The sequence below is a fragment of the Lagopus leucura genome, unplaced genomic scaffold (genome assembly GCF_019238085.1).
Source record: "Lagopus leucura isolate 7727_CA_CO unplaced genomic scaffold, USGS_WTPT01 Super-Scaffold_73, whole genome shotgun sequence".
Lineage (NCBI taxonomy): Eukaryota > Metazoa > Chordata > Aves > Galliformes > Phasianidae > Lagopus > Lagopus leucura.
This window is the reverse complement of record NW_024962252.1, coordinates 62,404,522-62,421,244: the sequence shown is the minus strand read 5'-3', so window position 1 is coordinate 62,421,244 and position 16,723 is coordinate 62,404,522. Positions and strand designations below refer to the sequence as shown.

The window sequence follows — 16,723 nt, the reverse complement described above, 5'->3', positions numbered from 1 at the left end:
GATATTTTCATTGAAATTATGGAGTACAGATCCAATTTAAAATGTGTTTCTCTTCTAGTGATATACAGTATGCATTTAGCATGCCTTGTATAAAAACACAAAACACACAGTAAGCCTGGCTGTCCAGAAACCATCCCATTAGCACTATGATTTTCAGCTTAGTTACAGTTTGTCCAGTGGAAAAATCACATATTTGTGTCTTGATTCATCTGTCCAAGATGAATAGGAAGATTTACCACCAAATGCTCATGTGACCTCAATTCAAATTGTGATTTATGTTCTTAAATGTTTTATTTCTTCTCTCTAGGACAATTGCCCTCTTCTGTTCAATCCTCGTCAGTTTGACTATGACAAAGACGAAGTTGGTGACCGCTGTGATAATTGCCCTTATGTGCACAACCCTGCACAGATTGACACAGATAATAATGGGGAGGGTGACTCATGTGCTGTGGATATTGATGGAGATGGTATGTTTTTGGTTTTGAGAATTAAGTTATGTGCTATGAGTACGCTTTGATTTGTGGTCATTGAGACAAGCTGCCTGCTTTACTATGTGAAATAAAATCAAGTCTAACTGCTCAAAAATGCCAGAGAAAACTAAGGTTCCTTTTTCATGTGTTAGTATAATGTCCCTAAATGAATACAGTGAACACTATTGAATATAGTGAATACTATTGAAGAATAAATCACAGCAAGTCTTCTGTCAACATAATCTTAAAAAGAAAGTCTTCTCTTCATCTGTAATCCAAAGTAATCTGGGTCTAATGTAAAAGTTTTGTTGACCTTTCTCCTTTTGACATTTTAGGGAGGGAGAAAAGACTTGAATATCCACCCAGTTAAGACAATATCTGTAAAAAATTAATCTGCTTTTCTTTATGGAAACATTGCAAAATCCATAGGAATCCAAATATGCAATTTGTTTTTCCTGATAATTTTACTAAAGGTGTTTAATTCATGTACAAGTACATGTCTATGTGAACCAGATTCCATCAGAATAAGGACAGGAAAATTATTTAAATGTTCTTTTAAAATCAGTATCCTTACGGATTCTCATAAATTAAAAAATACCACAAATATTATAAGTTGAAGAAATCTGGTTTTGGATTTCCTTCAGCAAACATAGAAACGTTTGGCTGCTTGGCTGAACTGATCTTCTAAATGTTTTGACTCCTTTCATCCTTCATATCATCAGGTTCTTAGTAGTACTGCTCATGGGACTTCTGCATATCTGCTTGGTAAAAAGAATGCAATTGTATGCTATTGGCTTAAAGACTACAGAAATATCCAGGGAATATTAGTGTAGGAGAATGTCCTTGTGTCCTTTTTGGACAGATAGGCCTATATATCTTGATTTTGTCCATTGTATAATTAGGTTTCCTGAGGGAACATTTTCTATTGAAAATTTGGCATGCAGTACAATAAATTATGCATGTGTTCTGGTAAAATGAAATAATTCAGTGCTGAGGCAGCTGGATGCTAATGCAGTTGTTTCTGTACAAAACTATTCAGACATTCCACCATGATATAACTATGCATTCTTTGCCATTCCTTATAGTGTTCGCAAAGGAAATACAAATCAAATTAATTAGAAAGTACCCCACCTCTTCAGCTGTTTGTTCAAGGAATGTAGAATCTATGAGAAAGAGCTAGAGTCATAAGTTTTAGCCCTTCCATTAGTGAAATATGCTGGAAAAAATGCATATAGGAGTATTTACCATAAAAAGAAAAGTTATATTGATGCATCTTTGTTTTTTTTAATATTAGTCTCTTCACTGTTTCGTGATGCAGGAATTACCTTGTAGCATTGAGAGAGTCTATGAATTCTGTAAGAGTGTAATTTTTTGCTGATGACTGTAGAGTCTATGACTTATTTGTGCTGGACGTCATACCATTTTGATTTCTTTATTCTTTTTTTTTTTTTTTTTTCCCCCACAGACATCTTTAATGAAAGAGATAATTGTCCTTACGTTTATAATACAGACCAGAGTGATACAGATGGTGATGGAGTTGGTGATCAGTGTGATAACTGTCCGCTAATGCATAATCCAGACCAGGTAAATGTTAGGTACCGCTTAAGTAATGATGAGGTCAGAACAAGGACAAAGAAAAGAAGAAAAATATCTGAGGAAATAGCTGAAGCTATTTCTCTTGCTATTTCATAGTACGGGTAGACTGAAGGAAGTGTGCTGCATACATGCACCCAATATCTTCACGTCTGCTCTTACCACAGTAAATAACATTGATTTAAAGTGTTTAAAGATGCACTTTCAGATATAGAAATCCAAGACAAAGCTACTGGGGCTGGAGAGGCTCTGGGGTAGAACACGCCTTGCTTTACTTGCACCTATAAACCACAGGATTCTTGTATGGTACAGTTTTAAGTTATTAGTGTGTGGCTATAGATTTGGAAATTGAGTGATATAAAATGGTTCTTATTCCTGTGGATTCTTTGCCCAAAAGAAAAGGGCCAGGAAAGCAAATTGGTAGAAACCCCAGTGTTTGTCTAAGGATACAGAACAGTTCAGAAGGGTAAAAGGTAAGAACAAGGGAAGTAAACTTTTTTTTTTTTTTTTTTTTTTTTTTAACAGTTAATGTTCTGGAATTTAGAACAATGCAGAGATAATGAATTTGCCTGATTGTAGGATTCATAGTGTAACTGAGTTCAACTGCAGTCTTTCAAATTATAAAAAAAAAAAACAAAAAAAAAACAAAAAACAAAACGAACGTATCAATCTGGATTATGTGTGAGATGCACAGATTACACAGAACTGAATTATCTTGGAATAACAAATTGACATGAGGGAATATTTGTCATTTGTCTTGCATGCTATCATGCACACTCCCCCATGACAAGTCAGAACAGCTTCATGGCTTTATTTAGTATGCTCAGATTTGTTGGTCCGCATGCAGGAAAGTAACATCAAGTGTTATAGAAGCAGTCAGATAAATGCCTGGACTGCAATTCCCACATGATCTGTAGAATGAAAACAATGACAGTCATGGCCAAAGGCCTGCCCTGGAAATAGGTTAGAGACCAGGTCTGATGCTTTGACAGTAGCGTAAGTAGCTATACTCTTTCAAAATAACATTTTTACTTTTAAGCATGGTTATCATCACAGTACCACTTGTCTGCAGAGAAGTCTTGAAGAGAAATTTTGGAAAATTAAGTACCAGGCTACTGTTATTGGTATTTGATGTGCTTAATAAAAGTCACACGCTTGCTTCTTTTGGTAGACTGATGCAGATAATGACCTTGTTGGTGACCAGTGTGACAACAATGAGGACATTGATGAAGATGGCCACCAGAACAACCAAGATAACTGCCCTTACATTCCCAATGCTAACCAGGCTGACCATGATAAAGATGGTAAAGGGGATGCCTGTGATCCTGATGATGATAATGATGGTATTCCAGATGACAGGGACAATTGTCGCCTCAGATATAACCCTGAGCAGGAGGACTCTGATGGTAAGAACAATGTTACATCAACTTAATTTAGTCCTTAGTATCCAGTTCTGTCTTTGAGGTAGTAATTTTTGAGGAAAATGAAGTCTCTTGAGAACGAGCCGACTTATGACAGTTCAGTCAGTTGAGACTTGAATGGAACTGCTCTAGCTCTGGGCCAAATTAGACAACCTCTTTTTGAGAGGGTCTTGAACACACTTGTGTATTTATAGGTAAATACCTGTCCGAATTTTTTTTGAGCGTTTTCGTATTCATTTTAGTCTTGAAATGAGATGTAAGAGGAAAACCTAGAAACTTAAGACATTTAAAATTAAAACTGAAATGGAAGAATGATATCCTTTGTTTTCAAAACAAGCTGTTTTCTGACAATGAATATAGAAAAAATACAGTCTACTGCTGTTTTTTTTTTTTTTTTTTTCAAAAGCTGTCTATTACTTAAATGTTTAACTCAAAAATTAATATTGATTTTAAGTTATTTTTCTAGTATGTATTTCTTAGGTGCTTTTCTCAAAATCATTTTATAGGTAAGTAGCTTTAAAAATATTTTGGTAATATATGTGTCACTGTGTAAGAAATAGATACATAATTCTTCCCTTCTCCAGTTCTTGCCCTAAAACATTGCTCGGCACTTTCCAACAATCCTTCTTTGTGTTTGGTGGTATTTCAGTAATGAAATAGTGACATTTTACAGTCACAAATGTCATTTATGAAGCATCTGATCCTTTGAAAACCTTGAATGTTGTAGGTCTCCAATAATTAGCCTTTAAATAAATACTTGAGCAATTTCTGTTCGGAATTATACAATTTACTGGAGTCACTGCATACTTATGTTGGTGAAAATGAAAGCAGAATTTGGTACCAACATAATACGGTTTTATGTACATTTAGAAAGACAAAATCCTGTGTCCTGAGTGATTCTCTGGTAAGACAATTGCTGATGTCAGAAACAACCGGTTTGTTTGGTATCAGCAGTAGCACTTTACCCTGTAGTCAAATCAGGTAATAGAAACATCTTTGTAATTGCTAGTTTCTGGAAAAGCCTCTTACTTATAGAAATATTCCAAAATAAGGGTACCTCCAAATTGGCGTAATTTGTTTTAGCTGTCACCTGGGTCTTTTGAGTGAGTATGCATTGTGTTTGGTGTAAGTATTTACAAAAAGAGTAAATTTTAAACAATTTAGCCAGCTCATCACTGTCATCAGTGGCAATCCCAAGAGAAATATTGGAAAAATGATAAATAAAGCCAAAATATGCTCCCATGCTCTTGACAATGTGAACTACATCATTTAAAGATGAGGCCTCTGAGAGAACTGTTGGATGTGGCTGGGTAAACAAATGCTTTCTAACTCTTCTTGACATAGTCAATGTTGTCATCAACAGCTCAGTACCAAATGGCTGTCAGCAGGGTATTCAGTGAATAATTAAATTATCCTATGACTCAAGAACTCTTTGATTAACTCTTTGATACTGGCAAGAGCAATACAATTGGAAATTCACTTTTTCTCTTTAAGTGCTAAGATAAACAGGTGCAGGGACACACAGCTGGTCAGGATTCTGTGTTCTTTAGGGCCAATTGCCAGAGTGAGAAGTTGGACTATTTTACAATGTAGCTGAACTACTAGAAGTCTTTGAATTGTTAAACTCTTTAGCTTTCCCTAACTACCCTTTTTGGCTGTAGCCTAACTCTTGTTCTACTTTTTTTCTGAAAGCTTTGTACTTGAAAAATGCTGTGCTCATTAGGCGTAGTAATGCAGCTTTTCATTTGACTGTGTAGCATCTATTAGTATCTCCACAATTAATTGGTTGGATCATTGCTATTTTCCATTAAGTTAATTCCCAATTTCTTAAAGGAGTCACAAATACTTTTTAAAAAGCAGATGCACAGACTTGTGAAGATAGAAATAAATTAGCTGGCAGTTCCAGTTTAGAATAGTATCCAGTTTAATATCCAGTTGTTTCTGCTGTAAAAGTCAGATATTTTTGAATTTGTTTTTGTACTTTCCTAAGTCATTCTTCAAGTGCTTGTTTTATTTAAGTAATATGTATGTCACATATGTTGACAGTGGCTTCATTGCTGAGAATTTTTTTTTATGCCTTCCTTCATCACTTGCTATTTCTGGCAAAATGCATTTACTGATTTCCTACCAATATCATGTGTAAATTAAGGAAGAAGGTATTTATTTTAGTACTGAATGTAGTAACTGTAGCTGCACTACGTGGATGCATTTTAGATCGTCTAAAAAGCTTCTTCTATTTCATATGACAACTTAATGTCTCCAAGGCTAGTCCTCCTGTACATAGTAATTCCTTGTTTTCTTGCATTTTCCTAAAGTGCTATTTTTTATCTAAAACAGATTGTTCTACTCAGAAGTGAAAGAGTAACTAAACATGTTTACATATATTACTGTAAATGCACTGGGTGGATTGTTGCTGTGCAAATCCTCAGACAGATTTAGAAAGTCTTAAAGTCTTCGATACTATATAGGGATTTAGTAATTTGTAGTAGGACAAATGTTTTAGCATGTGCAGCATAAATTAATTCAAATAATACTAAAATGTGGTCTTGCATCAGATCATAAAATCAGAATGGCTTGGGTTGGAAGGGATCTTAAAGCCTATGCAGTTCCAACCTCCCTACCATGGGCAAGGACACCAGATCAGGCTGCCTTGGCCCCGGTCCAACCTGTCCTTGAATGCCTCCAGAGATGGGGCATGATCTGGGACTGAATCATACTGAAAATATAATACAAGTGTTAGTGAATTATATCAGCATAGGAAACTTCCAAGTTTCCCATTGCTGATTCTGAAGCACTGTATATAGACTAGCATCCAGATTGATCACTGTCATGAACCACTGATGGGATGTGTTTATTAGAAGGAATTTTGGCCTGGATCCAGGTTGATGACTTACTCCAGTCATTACCAGCAACATATCAAATGTTAATTTGAAATGAGCTTCTAGAGAATGAAACTCTGTGTAAAGCATTCTTTGAAGAACGAGAAAATGATACACTCATATGCATCATAAATTTCTTCCATTAGTACCAGGGCAGTAGATAGAGTGGTTAAATTGCTAACAATTGCATTTCCTTATTGCTTTTACTTACAGGTGATGGCAGAGGTGATATTTGCAAAGATGACTTTGACAATGACAATGTTCCAGATATTTTTGATGTATGTCCTGAAAATAATGCCATCAGTGAAACTGATTTCAGAAAGTTCCAGATGGTCCCTCTGGACCCCAAGGGAACAGCTCAGATTGATCCCAACTGGGTTATTCGCCACCAAGGCAAGGAACTGGTGCAGACTGCCAACTCTGATCCTGGAATAGCTGTAGGTGAGTATCAGATTATCAGATCAGTAAGCCAGCATCTTTGGGGAAGAAAGCAGTGGTCTATTGATCAAGAAGATAATAATAAAAATGGTCATATATTTTAGTATTCCAAGGTTGGGACTGAAACTTGAGGTTTATACATCCAAATTAAAAACAGCTCAGTGCTGTTTGGTTTTGTTAACCATTCAGCTTGTCACTGACTGTAACACAGGTGAAATATCCAGTTGAAGAACTTGACATAAGCGTAGTACCTGCTGCCTTAACCACTTCTGGTAAATTACTTATTTTTCTCTAGAGTCTCCATAGGGTAGATAAGCAAGTGAAATTACTCCTTTCTTAGAGACTAGAAACAGAAAAAGCAAAAGTCGGAATCAAAGCTAGGACTCCAAAGTGTTGGTAACCAGACCCAGCGTTGTAACTCAATGATTCTTGTCTTGTGTCTTCTCTCAGGTTATGATGAGTTCAGCTCTGTTGACTTCAGTGGCACATTCTATGTTAACACAGACCGTGATGATGACTATGCTGGCTTTGTTTTTGGCTACCAGTCCAGCAGTCGGTTTTATGTTCTAATGTGGAAGCAAGTCACTCAGACATACTGGGAGGACAAACCCACCAGGGCTTATGGCTATTCTGGTGTGTCGCTCAAGGTAGTGAATTCAACAACTGGTACTGGTGAACACTTGAGAAATGCTCTTTGGCATACAGGAAACACCCCCGGACAGGTGAGAGATTTAAAACTTCAGCACTGTGGTGCATGATGAATCATTTAACACCTCAATTGTTGCAAAAAAAAACCAAACAAACAAACAAAGAAACAAAAAAAAAAAACAACAGATTTGTTTTTCAGTTCACATGTAATAGCGCTTGCCTTGTTTCAAAGAGAACATTACACATATAAAAATTATGAATGGAAAAAATTACATGTGTAAAAGGGAGGGTGTGGTGTGATCCTAAAATGAGTAAAAGATCTCAGTTCTCCACAAATCCTTTGTGACCTTGGTATTGGCACTTGATCCTTCAACATTCCAGCTTGTTTAAATTAAGCTGGGTTTATGCTTCAGCAACCAGTGAGAACAAAAAAAAAAAAAAAAAAAAAAAGCAAGAAAAGAAAAATTACTGCTGTTCCAAGGAGGGCCCGGCCACAGGAGAATCTTGTGCCTTTTGGAAATGAAGCTAATGGAGCTTTGCACATGAATAGAAATTTCACAGTTTGGAGTTCTTGGAGGAATGAGGCCTTGGCCAAGTGTGAGAGTTTTCAAGGAATAATCTCAAGGCAGTAACTGTGAAGCTGTGGCCCCTTTTAATCAGAGGAGTCATTTGGATAGGAAAAGCAACATCAGATCTTATAGTGTGGATGTCTATGTGCAAACAGGGACGAGACTACATAGTTAAAGAAGTGAACTTTCATTACTCTTGATAAAGAAGAATAAATTGAAGAAGTATGCTGGTCATAACATAACACAGTTAAATACTGTTTTTCGTTTCGTGCTCTGTCGAAAATAATCTGTGGCTGTATATTGTCACTGTAGTGGGTGCATAGTTGCTGAAGCACAGTGTTTCTAATACAGCATTTGTGTTCCTAATGTAGGTGCGCACTTTATGGCATGATCCTAAGAATATTGGCTGGAAAGATTATACTGCATACAGGTGGCATTTGATTCATAGGCCTAAAACAGGACTAATAAAGTAAGAAATATTTCTGTGCCTCTATTTTTTAATAGCATAACTTTGGTCTCCGATGTAACAGCTATTTTTTCAAGTTCTGTGCTAGCTCTGATAATGATGATGCTTACATGACAGTTTGTTTCAATATTTAGGGAATTGTTTTGTTAACTTATTTTCCCTTTCAGATGTGTTCAATTAGTGGGTATTTACATCAGCTAAACATTCTTAAATTAAAAAAAAATAAATTAAAAATCTCTCTCAATGGCTCTATTGCAAAGGAATGGAAACTTCCTAAGAAAAACTCAAAGCAGGGTTAGAACATGAGATTCCTTCCCAGCTTCTGGAATTTGAAAGAATGAAATTAATTAGAAACATCAGAATTGCCACAGGGAAGTAGGCCAACCTTCTGTCTATTTCAGCATCCTGTCTCCAGTAGTGAAGAAGTAGCCATAAGCACATCTGCAATAACAAGGAGCTATGGCATATTAGTTATGGCATATTAGTTTACTAATATTTGATATTATGAACATTGACTGTCTCAATTTTATCTTGAACTAAGTACTGTAACTATAAAGTGTGTTTTTTCAATGAGGTAGTCCGATCTTTTGAGGTCTTGTTACTTTGTGTTGAGTATGAGTAGGGATGTTGAAATATAGACAAATTTAGTTAGTCTATTTTATCCAGTTTTCAGGAAAAATATTTCTTCATCTAAGTCTTCATGCTGCAGCATATATACTGATACAGGTAAAAAAGAAATTTTTTTTTTTTTTCCATTCATGTTGCTGTTGCCTGTGTCCTTTTTTGTAGAATCTACGTAGAGTCAGACAAAATATATTTCAAATGGTATCCAACTAGATTAGTCTAGCATGAAGAATTCTGTGATCTGGAGCATTAGATTCCTTCATTACCTAGGGCATTTTTTAATAGGAAATAAATAAATGTGGGTTCAGTGGTTTCATTATGCTGCAGGGCTTCCCCGGGTTCTCTTGCTGGAAAGGCAAATGACATGCAGACTTGTTTGCAGGTGCAGAACAAAAGGCATTTATTCTAGTTGCTTACCTGCTTTTATATCCAAGCAGCACAACGGTTTTCCTGCACAACCAAGACTGGTTACATCTAAGTGTTAGGCGCCTTGTAGGTGTAGATGTCTGCCTCAAGTTATTGTTGAGCTTTACCACTTGTTAGCAATACAACAACCTTCTTTATCCCACGTCATTATGGAACTACATTGTTTGTACAGACATAGCAATTTAATATTAACATATTTAGATCTGTGTAGTATTTTTGGCTCTGCTGTAATCAATAGACCATAAGCTCACTTCATGTTTGGCTATTTTAAGATACTTCAGTACTTAAGAACCTTGACTGTCCAAGGTGAGAAGCAGAAAGTCTAAGATAGAGTAACTACAACCTATCTGGTAGAAAAGGAAAATGAAGAGTTCTTTTAGCTCTTGGGTGGGTGTCTCAGATGCTCAAGAAAAAAATAAATCTTCCTTTTCCAGTTCATGAATTCAGCTGTTTCTGTCCAAATTCTTGCAGCTTTCGTTAAAGGCTTAAGATGTCTGAAATAAAAATTAAGCATGGCTCCAGTTAATGTTTCTTTGACTCTAAAGGGATGGTTCTTCCAATTTGTGACTTTGGCCTTTGCACCAAGAAGTAAATAAATCAGTCATTCACATAGCTGTAAAGACAACTTTCTTTTAACCTCTGAGTTCACAGGGATAGAGGCTTATCAATGAATACATACTCATGTCTCCTGGTATGAACTGTTCTAAATGAAGAACTGGGAAATCTCTTGCAGATGGTGTGCATAAAATTACTTACAGAACAGCTCCAATACTTCTGATTAATGTATTGTGGCTGCCAGCCATGTGGTCATGAGATAGAGATGAGAAGTGATCCTTACAGTGAAGTAGTTATCTGGTGACTAGCTAAAATTAATTTTGATTTAATTCTTGGAAGCTATTACTATCCTTTAGCAATGGACACTCCATCATTTTCTTAGTTTAATTTATTACTTTTTTTTTTTTTTTTTTTTTTTTTTTTTACAGAGTTCTAGTGTATGAAGGGAAGCAAGTCATGGTGGATTCTGGACCAATCTATGATACAACCTTTGCTGGCGGACGATTAGGTCTTTTTGTCTTCTCTCAAGAAATGGTCTATTTCTCTGACCTCAAATATGAATGCAGAGGTTAGTTATAGAAAATGTCTGGAAAATGCTGATGCCTTTGATATCCTATGGAACAAGCACATAATATGGAAATGAAGAATATCCTCCTTTAACTGAAAACAATCTGTAATCTTACAGCCTGTCATGAACCTGTTTGTTGAAATACCATGGATGCCCTTTGCCTCTGTAGTAATCTCAATTTGAATAATAAAACCCAGATGTTTAATATTGCCCACCTGGAAAAAAAAATAAGATAAATCTCTGAGTGGGATACACGCTTATAATTTTCTTTGCATATCCACTTTCCTTTGTAGGCTATTTCAGTGTGTCCTGCGGGCAGAGTGCTGCTTCTGGATCACTCCTCTTTCCAAGAGGGAAAGAGAGAGTAGGCATTAATGAGCATGTCTCTGTATCTTGCCTGTTCAAAAATGTTTTGAAATATGGAAAATGTTTTCCCAGGCTTTCTTATGTGATTTTTTAATTATTATTATTCACAGAGGTAGATACATGTACACAAACAAGTGCATCTCTATCTACATATGTAGATGACTACCTATTTTTATGTAAATGTTATCATGTTCGTAGGATAATGCAAAATGGGAAACTTTGTGCTGCAATCCTTATATTGTACCATGATGGATCTCTCCTCCTTTCTGACTGAATCTAAACCAGTAATATAACAATTAATACCTTTTTCTGTTTCTTTCAGATGCTTGAGCAATGGTTGCTGCATTACCAGCAAAGTACTGTAAATGCTATGCAACCTAGACACCTCAGTACATCCTGGTACTCCCTTTTTTTTTATTTTTCATTTTTCTGTACCTCCTTCCTTGTCCTCTGTCCACATGCTCCAGTGACCAGGAATGCTCCCTGCTGCCAGGAATGCCTCAGCCATCCCTCCACCCAAGTGCCTTCTCACAGCCAGGACTAATGAAACCTAAATGTGAGCGTCTGACCCACCACAGAAGCAAAAGCAGATTGATACTTCAGAACGCTTTTCTAGAGTGACAATTTAGCAGAACATGTTTGCTTGTATTATCTAAAGGAGTAAGATATGAAAATGTGTATTTATATATATATATGGGAAAGAAAAAGGGAAGATGATAATTATCAGTCATCTTCTTTAAATGAGGAAAAGCAGTGTTTGAATAACTTTATAGGTATATGGTTGATGCTTTCTTCTTTTGATCAGGGCTGGACTTCACTAACAGAACCTCTGGGTAGTAAAGTAACAGGTGACCACACGAATAGTGTCTATATTAACAATGAAGAAGCTTTTGGAGTATAAAGTGAAGGTTAATTGTGAAGATTTCTTGATTTGAGATGTCCTTTAGGTGATGAGGATGCTCTTAATAACTCCCATTAAAATTATAGTTGTTAGAAATGTCAGATTGGCAACCTAAAGTATTGCCTAGTATCAGAGAGTTCATTCAGGCCAAAGAGAACTGAACTGGAAACTACCATATGAAAGGGAAGAGTGATTCATTTAAGATTCCAAAGCTGTCACCACTGCCTGACTTGCATGAAATGATTTCCAGTTTTTTCATTTCCATTATGTCTTGTGTTCTTTCATAATAATTTAAAAAAAAAAAAAAAAAGTAATCACATGGCCATGTGGAGTGAAACAAGCCCAAACAACTTTCCCACCACTGTTATAAAAAGCACTTTGACATCTAGTATCCAGATCTGGGATTTTGAAAAGATGGCAACACAATTGTTACTTAATTTGGTAGTATAAGAGATTAAGGTTCCACTTATAAGTATTTTGTTAATATTTATTATGATTATCACACCAAGCAAACTTCTCTGATAATTTATTTTAAAGCATGTCATATGATGCATCAGTAATACATTAATGATATTCTAAAGTGTATCACAATATGTAGATATGGTCAAAGCATGATATACACCTAAGTATAATTTTGTCGGTTATATTCAAGTATTCTTTAAAATTAAATGAATAATAATGAAGAATTTATAAATGGAACCTTAATATATATCCTGTTACCTTAAGTTTATTATCTTACATTGTTACCTATGTCTGCTGTATATAGAACTTCTTAAAATAATGCTGAAGGGCTACCAGTGTTTATTCTAAACAGATAAAACAGTTATTCAGATATACAATAGTATAAACGTGTTTAGCATTTTGTTTTAAGTTGTATGAGCTTTGTTCACAAAAAGACACTTGCTGGTGTAATTTTATTCATTGATGAATTTACTAATGGAATAGGATGTTATCTCTGCCTTCTTATTGGGTGCAATGAGCTAAATATTGAATCAACTTTTTCTTCCTTGAAATAGATTTTATTGCTATGTTCAATTAGAAAGAAATCCACAGTTGCTGGCTTTGTTGCACATTTTATAGTGGTCATACTATCAAATCTACTTTGGCTGGTTGTTTTCGGTGGTTGTTGTTTTTTCCAAATCCTCTTCATGAGGTTTTGAAGTGTGTTTCAGTTTCTTTTGGTGTTTCAAATTGTATCCCTGAGTCCCAAGCAGAAGGGAGGGTGACTTCATTAAATGTAATGGTTGTAATGGCTGTGTAGGGTTTTTTGTTTTGTTGAATAGAGACATCAGTATAGGGATGAAGATGTTAATATTTGGACTGTATCATGTTTCCTATTCTATGTAAATTATTTATGATGTTTTTCTTTTATTTCTTTCTCATTTTTTTCTTTGCAAGTGTGTGTGTGTGTGTGTGTGTGAGAGAGAGAGAGAGAGAGAGAGAGAGAGATTAATGAAATTTCATTTTGTTTTGCCAAAGATTGTAAATAATTATTTATTTGTTTACATGGACGGAAATTTATCATTTAACGTCCTGATTCATTTAGTCAGATCCTCATCTATCTATCTATCTATATATATTTTTAAAGAAATTAATGATAGGAAATAAACTGTAAAAAGGTTTTATAAAAAAAAAAATCTCTTTACCTTTTTTATAGTTTAAATGCTTCTTTAAAGGAATATTCCATTCCCCAAGGCCCTTTGTTAGATAACTTCTTGCCTTGCTATAAACCAGCTCATTTTAAACTGACCAATAAATCTGCTGCTTGGCTACAGCTTGACAGTTGTCTTCTCAGATTATAAATGACAGGTTTCCTACTCGCATTGACAAGAGACATGGTTCCACATAATACCTTGTCTGGCAAACTTTCTCAAGTTTTACTTGTTGTGAGTGAGAAATTTTGGTCCTATTTTTTTGTTGTTGCATTTGTATACACATTTCTAGTTTGGATCTTGGCTGATGCATTTGAACAAATACATGATCCTGGTCTGCAGCTGCTTCTGCTGCATGTCCCATTTAAGTCACTGGGATATGTTTGCCTGAGCAAGGATTGCCTTCCTGCTGGAGACTTTCAGGAATGAGTGCTTAGTAATAACTCAGAGTAAGATACGAAATATTCTTAGCATGAGAGGTCTTCACCATCACTATGAACCCCTCCCAGGAGGGGTATTTGAAATGGATTAGGAAAAGTCAGAATGTCCTGCATGTCAAAATGCCACTTTTGAGGTATGAACTGTAGTCATCTCCTCTTGCAATTAATACTAGCTATTGATTTTCCTCGGCCTGCCTAATGGTGTGCAACTGTTTGCTTTCCTTTGCTTGTGCTTCCAGTGTGCCAAAGCTGGAGTATTCAAACCATTACACAAGAAAACCATATACTCCACAGTACCATCTTTTGATGAATCCTTTAAGCTAATATAAATATCCAGGCCTGATGAGAGTGGCTCTTTTCTGTTTATGCTGCAAAGATGAAAGTGATTGGCATTGTTTGGGTAATACAGTAATCAAGATCTTTGTTACCTATGTTCTCAAGAGTCTCTTATAGGCATCTATGAGAACAAGGTTATTGTTAGTTTTGGGAATGAATGCTTTCTAATGACTTGAAAAGAATGAAGGGGGGAAAAAGACTCTTCATGGCAATCAAACCAAAATCTCCCAAACAGACCCAGGGAAATAAAACTATTAAACAAGTGAAACCATGGCAACACTGCACTACTGCATTACTAACAGTGTCTCCAAGAAAAAAAGAAGCGAATGGAGGACCAAAAAAAGCAGTAACACTTCCTGAACTCTCTACTTAGATCTCCATACAGATTTTTGAAAATGTTCATGAATATTTGGATAATTTTGGAAAAATTAATTTTAAATTTTGGCAGCCTCTGCAATTCTTGTTCCCAGAGTCATAGGGTTACGAAAAAAGGCCTGAAATCCCTGGAAAGAAGCTGATTTTTTGATTAAGGGGAGACGGTGGTGGGGCCTGGAATCCTTTGGATGTCAGGGGGAAATTCTTTAAAGAGAGAGTGGTGAAGTGGTGGAACAGGCTGCCCAGAGAGGTTGTGGATGCCCTGTGGAGGTGGATGTGGAGGTGTTTAAGAGCGGATGGGGCCCTGGGCAGCCTGGTCTAATATTAAATGGGGAGGTTGGTGGCCCTGCATGTGGCAGGGGAGTTGGAGATTCGTGATCCTTGAGTTCCTTTCCAACCCTGGCCATTCTGTGATTCTATGACCTGGACTCCAATTCTGCTACTGACTTGTATGACACTACACAGACTTCTTTTTTTTCTTTTTGTTTCTGTGAGCATCAGGATCCCATCTAACAATCAGTGATCAAATTTCCTTCCCTTTTAAGATCCTTCTGGTAAGTTTTATGTATCTTACTGTTTCTGAGTCAGATAAAAGAGTAGGAAACACTAAAATCCTGAAACCCCTGAGAGAAATTCTTGCCCAATTTTAAAACAAGTGTTTTTCAGATAAGCTTTGGATAAAACTCTGATTTCTGAAAAATAATGATAAACTCACTTCAGAATTTGTCAATCTTAATAATATGTTTACATTGACTTTTCCAGAAAGAAAGGAAAAAGTGCACCTAACCACTGTACCTGTTATTTCTCATGTCAGGTAGCAGAAATATTAGCATCATGAATGCTTACATCTGCATCTACTACTTGCTGGAGTCAGAAGTTGAGTAGACTATCAGAGTCAGTGGGCCAAATCCTCAGCTTGGGATATGGATGTTTTCCTACAGACGTGAATGTTATCTGGATGAGATTCAGGGTTCTGCCTGTGCTGCAAACCTCCATAGAGGAAGAGCTGTAATACACATATGGGAACATCTGTTCTCTAAAGTGATTTAAAAAATAATATGTAATAATTTGGCACAGTCTTGTTCCCAATATGGAGAAGACCACCCTTGTAGATCAGGAAGAGGGACTTCGAAGCAAAAGAAACGTGGGATTGATTAAGCCAAAGGTCCATCTTATCCATTATCCTACTTCTTGAAAGCCGCTAGTCCCAAATGTGCCAAAGGAGAGTGTAAAATTCTAATCATTAAAAATTATACATCCATATGCCTGGAGGAAAAATAATGTTCCTACCCCCAGGCAGGTAACATGAGGTGTTTTATGCTTTCTTGCCTCTGTGGCTTATGTTACAATAATGTAACTGCAAATGTTCTTATTATTTATATATATATATATATATTTTTAATCCCACTTCTTGACTTTAGTAAAATCTACTTTTGAATTCATGATGTTGATTATGCATGATACACAGTATAATTTTCCTTTTGATAATTTCAGATCTGTTACTGTTTAGTTTTGTTTTTTTTCAATCTGTTTCTCGCAAGCTTTGGGAAGGAGAGAAATACATACATTTCATCATAAAACTTTGTGTAAAAAAAAAAAAAAAACAACCACAAAACCTATGATATTTTGCTCTGCTCTTTTTCTCTGTGTGCTTGCCTTGGTAATGGGATCAAGAAATACATCAAAGGTAGAAGAATGTTCACTGCTTGCTGCCATAAGCTGCAGTGTGTAGTTCTCTTCATGTCACTTTTTCCCATGTCTCTCTGTCCAGCTCTGTGGAGTCTCATTATAACATGTACATACACATATATAATATATACATTTTGCAAAGAATGAAAATTACTTTGTGCTTGTTTTATTTTCAGTGCTTTTCCTACCCACCTGCTGCTGGCCATTGTTGGAATCTGGCAAGTGAGTTGGACACTGGATGTTTTACAGTCTTATTCTGTCAATGACCGTTGATCATTATCCAGTCATCTTGATATTTGTAGAGCTA

The 16,723-nt window shown here is 36.0% G+C and overlaps 1 protein-coding gene across 1 annotated transcript in view; it reads left to right on the top strand.

The window, feature by feature from the left end:
* Positions 1-13,224, top strand: part of THBS2 (thrombospondin 2) — a 32,865-nt gene extending 19,641 nt beyond the window's left edge. Inside the window, exons 15-22 of the mRNA XM_042882451.1 lie at positions 308-467; positions 1,936-2,054; positions 3,235-3,469; positions 6,577-6,804; positions 7,252-7,523; positions 8,390-8,487; positions 10,518-10,657; positions 11,346-13,224. Of these exons, the coding sequence (XP_042738385.1) occupies positions 308-467; positions 1,936-2,054; positions 3,235-3,469; positions 6,577-6,804; positions 7,252-7,523; positions 8,390-8,487; positions 10,518-10,657; positions 11,346-11,353 (1,260 nt within the window). The 3' untranslated portion in view covers positions 11,354-13,224. The remainder of the gene's footprint in view (positions 1-307; positions 468-1,935; positions 2,055-3,234; positions 3,470-6,576; positions 6,805-7,251; positions 7,524-8,389; positions 8,488-10,517; positions 10,658-11,345) is intronic.
* The last annotated feature ends 3,499 nt before the right edge of the window (positions 13,225-16,723 follow it).